The sequence below is a fragment of the Dromiciops gliroides genome, chromosome 2 (assembly GCF_019393635.1).
Source record: "Dromiciops gliroides isolate mDroGli1 chromosome 2, mDroGli1.pri, whole genome shotgun sequence".
Classification (NCBI taxonomy): Eukaryota; Metazoa; Chordata; class Mammalia; order Microbiotheria; family Microbiotheriidae; genus Dromiciops; species Dromiciops gliroides.
In genome coordinates, this window is record NC_057862.1 from 463,595,781 (window position 1) to 463,601,780 (window position 6,000).

Below are 6,000 nucleotides of genomic sequence, written 5' to 3' on the forward strand. Positions count from 1 at the left end.
CTTGCCACACTTCTTCATAGTCCTTTTATAACTAATCACTGCATGGGATGTAATTGGGAAGGAGGCATTTATATAGTAGCTACTGTATGATCCACATTCTACAATTGAGGAAATTAAGGCAAACAGAGGTGAAGTGACTTGCCTAGGGTCACACAGCTAGTAAATTTTTGGGGCTGTATTTGAACCTGGAGTCTTCCTGACTCCAGGCTTCCAACATTCTATCTGTTGTTCCATTTAGCTGCCTCAGTAGACTTCAGAGCAGGAAAGACCTTGGAACAGAGAATGTCAGAGGTGGAATGGGCATTAAAACATTTGCATATAGAATGTCAGAGCTTGAAGACACCATACCATTTACTCCAACCCTCTCGTTTCACAGTCTCATCCTCCCCACCAGACTGGTTGCTCCTTGAAGGCAGGGATTTGGGTCTTCTGCTTCTCTAGCTCCTCCAAAGTATAACCAAGCACCAGGGTAGTAGTAATAGCTACAATAACTAGCTAAATTAAGAGTTCCTCATCCTGATTGCCTTGGATATCCTTCAGATATCGCTGTTCTCACTCACCCTGGAAACACACACACGTTCCCACCCAGTGACCCAGGACAACTTGGTCAAAACTTCTGCCTTCTTTTTCCTTCAGTCATGTTTCTTTTTCTGGATTTTGGTGTCCCATTGGAGGGAAGCAGACCACACAGATCAGGGCTATCCCAATAGCCCCAACTGTGGTCCATGCTTCATTAATGTGGTATCATAATCACTCATTCACATACACACAAACACAGCATAATTCAGAAATGCAATAGTCTCCAAGCCATTCCCTTTCACATATAACCTCATACCCATAAGTACTCCCAACCTCAGCCTGGTATCCTTTGAATCATTGCCAATATGCATCATTGCTCTGCTCAAACATCATCAATGGCTCCCTGTTGTTCAGGAGAAAAGTTCAGACTCCTCTGTTTAGAGTTCACAAACCAGTGCCAGGCTTCCTTTCTGGTTTTATCTCATATCTCCCTTAATTTGCTCTACGTTCCAGCCAAACTGCATATAACTTTCTATTCCTTGCACATATCCTGTGTTCTGTTTTCTCAGTTCTACTTCTTTGCCCAGACTGGTCTCTATGCCTAGAATATCCTCCTCCTCCATCTCTGCCTGTTGAAATTCTACCCATTCTTCCCAACCCAGTACAAATGCTCCCTTCTCCTCCAGGAAACCTTCCTTGATCTCCCTATAATGGCCTCTTCCTAAGCCCTCACTTTGGTACTTTGCTTGTACTTTTCTAATGCACTTAGTTATAATAAATACACACTGTTATATGATATCAGTATTTATCTCTCATTTTCTACTAGACTGCAAGCAAAGAGCTCTATATACAGTAGTCAATTAATAAATGCCACCTTTTAGAATGTAGTATTCACAAGTTGGTAAAGAAAAAATTCCCCCTCCCAGAGGTAATTGCTTTTGAAAAAATTTATTGATATCTTGTTGTTCCATCACCTTCATTGCCCAATAAACAAGTGCATTTTATGAAGATCTCTTGAAGTTAAAAGGCCTCCAAGAGCTAAAGAAATGAATTTTTCAGAGTGGAATTTGGGTAGGCTCTTCGGCAGGCATGTCACATCCTGCCCAATAAGCCGCCGTATGCTCTGTCTAGTCCTCTTCATTACATAAAGGTGATAGAAAGGTTCAAGTGTCCGTGACTCCCATCCCCTGCTCCCCAACCCAGGACCCTTCCGAGCCTAACTCTGGGAAGGTGATGAATTAGCCCAGCTCAGTCTCAACCCTGATTCTCCCAAGGGGAGTAAAGATGTTGATCATGCTCCATCTGGCCGAAATCTGGGTCCCCTCCACTCTTGGAGCTGAGAATTTCCTGGGCTCAGACTAACTCCACAGCATCTGGTCCATGATATAGAGCATTTCTCCAGATATTTGTATCCCTGGCCAGGCAGGCCACAACCCTTGGAAGAAAATGCTGAACACAATTTGGAATATAAACTTTTCCTGTTATGATCAGGGCTTGGGCAATGGACAAGTCCCTCTGGACTGCACTGCACGCCCTTTTCCCCCTCCCTGCCCTGAGCCACTAGGAAGCTCCACCCACCTGATACCCTCTATTTTCCTTTTGCAAATGCTAGCATGCTATTCCACACCTACATTTGACTGCTTCAAGGGCTTTCACCATCCAGTGTCTACATTATCTGGTTTTGATTCTCATAAGACAGCATGGTACAGAGGAAAAAGTACACTTGATTGAAGGAGTAAATTCAAACTGATACAACTTGTGTGACCTTGGCCAAATCACCTCCAGTGCCTTGGTTTACTCATCTGTAAAATGAAAGAGTTTGGACCAGATGGCCTTTATAATCAATCCCTTCCATCTGTAATACTTCAACCCTAAGGCATCTTGTCTCTATTTTACAAATAAGGAAACTGAGGCCAAGAGAGAAGTAACTGAATTATAACAGCTGATATTTCTGTAACAAATATTTCCTTGCAACAACCCTATGAGATGCCTGTGGTGGAAAAGGATTATTATCTCCATTTTATCAGTGATAAACCTAAAGTGCAGAAAGTAAGATAAGTTGACCAAGGTTATCCAGTTACTAGATGGTGGAAATAAGGCTTAAAATGGTGGCTTCAGAACCCCAAAATTCAGCACTTTACATATAAAGATGAAGAAAATCAGAGATGAAGGGGAACCTCAAGACCATTCAATTTAAAAATTGAGGCCCAGAGAGGGGAATATTCCCGCCTCAGGCCACAGCAGGAGTTCCGGGCAGAACTGGAACTAAAACTCAGATCTCCTGATTCCACTACAAGGTCAAATGACTCCTGACAATCGGATCAATTTAGAGATCCCTGAGATACTCTATTCACCCAGCTACTTTTCACTCCCATTCTAGACTGGATGGGAAAGGTGACACATAAGCAGGTCCGTGCCTCCGTATTCTTACCAAGGAAAGGGAAGGAAATAAGCATTTAAATAGGATATGTGCCAGGTACTGAGCCAAACACTTTTACAAATACTATTTCATTTAATCCTCACAACAATCCTAAGAGGTAAGTGCTGTCATTAGCACCATTTTACAATTAAGGCAAACAGAGGTTAAATGCCCAGGATCATACAGCTAATCTTCCCAACTCCGGTCCCAGCACCATCCACCATACCATTATTGCCTCTGGGGGTTTCATCCTATATTTAGAGATATGGAATTAGCTTTCTGATCTTAAAACCAGCTGGATTCTCTCTTGCTATAGGATATATTGGGAGGGCATGTAGTTTACTAGAAAGAGCATGGGGCTTAAGATCAAGAGATCCAATTTCTTATCCCTAATCCTGCCCAGTAATGTTAGCCAGATCATTTCTATTCCCTGAACCTCAATTTCCCCAGCTGTAAAATGAGGGGGTTCGACTAGATGATCCTTAACATCTCTTCTGGCCCTAACATTTAAGCTCTGAGGGCTCATCCAGCACTAACATTCTTTATACAGGGCCATAGAACTCAGAGCAGAAAGGGACCCTTGACATATAATCCATTACCTTCATTCAACACATTGAACAGATGAAGAAACTGAGTCCCAGCAAAGTTGTGACTTCCACAAACCATATGGGTAGCAGAGAGCAGAGCTGGGGTTCAAACTCAAGTCTTCTGACTCAAAACCCATGCTTATTCCACTAACCCGTGTGTTCTCTGTCCTAAAGTCCCTCCCAGTTCTAACGTTCAATGCTCTTTGTTCTAACATTCTCCTGACTCGGCCAGTCTCTGCTCTAAGGTCCGTTCCAGGGCTAACATTCAAATGTTCTCTGTTCTAACATTCTCCAGCTCTGACAGTGTCTTCTCTAAGGTCCCTCCCAGCCCTAACACTGTTCTGTGCCCTAAGCTTCTCCCCGCTGGAACAGTCTCTGAGGGTCGCAGGTAATGGGTGCAGAGCTAATGTGAATGTCCCAGCCAGAATGCCTCCCCTCCACCAGCTTGGGTTCAAACAACAGCTCCATCCGAGCCGTGGATGCAAATGCAGGGGCCAAGGCAAGGGGGAGGGGACGGACCCTGGAGCTTCCTCCCTTCAGACCAGAGCAGCTAGGGGGCCCAAGGAGTGGGATCTACGGGGCCACAGGAGTGGGCAGTGGGGACCCGGGGCTCCCCCGTCCTCAGTTCCTTCCCTCTCCCATTCACCCGGCCCCCCGGGCTCCCGGCTCCCCGCGCTCACTTTAGGCTTGTCAAACACTGGCGGCAGGCTCATGATGACCGTCTGTGGTCTGTCCGTCCGTCGATTCGGTCCGCTCTCTCCCGGGGGGGTTCCCGTCTGGGCCTCTTGAGCCGCCACCCCAGTTTTAACCGGGCTCTTGGGCTCCGGGCCCGCCCCCAGCCCAGCCTGGGCCCCGCCTCCTCCACGCCCCCCACATGCCCGCTCCTCCTCCTCCCCCCTCCCTCCCTCTTCACCCGCCCCAGCCCCGGGCCCTGGGACGCTCCCGCCCTAGCTAGCCCCTGTTACTTAGCTGTGAGGCTGAAGCTCCCAGCGATTCCCACCCTGCAAACTCCCGGATCTCGAGCCTGGAGGAAGAAGTCTCCGACTCTCAGCCTGATTGATACCCGAAGGCTTCCAGGAATTCAGCTTCTGCTCGGGCGCCCCGGGACCAGGGCCAGAGCTAAGGCCACGTGGGCCTAGGGAGAAACTCTTGAAGACGTTGTCCCCTATACGGAAAGCAGAGGCATCCCGACTGACAGAGTAGGGCAGGGTAGCCGAAGAGCCCGGGAGGGAGTGCATGCTAGTAGACCAGTGTTCAGGTGCTGGCCCTGCCATTAATGAGCTATCAGTCCTTGGACAAGTCCTTGGGCCTCAGTCTCCTCTTCTCTAGAAGGAGGGCTCTTCTTAGCTCCAGATCCTATTACTAGAACCACTGAGTATCAAACCTTTAAAAAGGATATCATCTTCTCCAAGCCCTCTCATTTTACAGTTGAGGATACTTGGAACACGACTTGCCCAAGATAATAGTAAAACAGTCAAATTCGAACCCAGGTCTTCTGTCACCAAAACCAATGCTCTTTGCTCTATACTTGCCTTTCTTTGTACCCCCAATATTTAACACAGTGCCACCACATAGTAGGCACATATATGTTATATTTAGTGACTGGCTGACTAGACCAACAGCCACACACAGCAGTGGTAAAAGCCCTACCTTCACAATGTTCAGTCAAGTCGGTTTCAGATCACTAGCCCTGTCAGCCCCTGCTGAGTTTATTAGCTCACAGGGCCTTGTAGGTCCAGGCTAACCTGGCCTGGCTGGTCTTCATATGTGTTATATTCCATATCCCAGCTTCAGACCTTTGCAAAGGCTCTCCTGACTTCCAGAACTGACATTGCATCTTCTTTGGGATCTAATTAAAATGCAGAGAAGGGTAATGTGGTGGCAAGAGCAGTGGATCTGATTTATAGACAGTATTAATAATGATTCACATTTCTAATGGCTTTGAGGTTGGAAAATCTTTGCAAAGCACTTAATGACTCCACAGTTAAAGAACACTGATAAGGTAGAGTTGGGGTGGGGCCAGTGAAATTAGAATGCAGAAGGCCTTTGGTAGGTCATATAAAGTGCAGTCAAATAACTTGGGGGTACATAGCCTAGAGTTGTTCTGGAAGAGAATCATGACATCAGGAGGTAGTATCATGACTTGCAGTGAATTAGATTTAAGTTGGGGGTGGGGGGGATGGGTGTGCAAAGTCACCAGCCTCACTCTCTCCTCTAGAACCTTCTGGTCCAGTGGCAAGATATACATCAGGACACCTGGAGATGGCCCCACAGAGAAGACAAAAGGGACCTGAGAGCTCTCTTCAACTACTCACATGGCTGGCATATAAAAAAAAGATCTGAGTTGTTTTATTTGGCAGCAGGGAGGGCAGAACTGGTAGCATTGAGTAGAAATGCAAAGAGGCAAACTGAGGCTTTAGGTCAGGAAAAAATTCCTAACAATATTTTTGAAATAGACTAGGCTTTTCATAGAAT

At 46.4% G+C, this 6,000-nt stretch overlaps 1 protein-coding gene across 1 annotated transcript in view; it reads right to left on the reverse strand.

Annotated features, from left to right (window-relative positions):
• The window catches only part of ADA (adenosine deaminase), a 30,223-nt gene extending 25,878 nt beyond the window's left edge, over positions 1 to 4,345 (reverse strand). The window contains exon 1 of the mRNA XM_043986770.1: positions 4,206 to 4,345. Within this exon, the coding sequence (XP_043842705.1) occupies positions 4,206 to 4,238 (33 nt within the window). The 5' untranslated portion in view covers positions 4,239 to 4,345. The remainder of the gene's footprint in view (positions 1 to 4,205) is intronic.
• Positions 4,346 to 6,000: the final 1,655 nt, after the last annotated feature.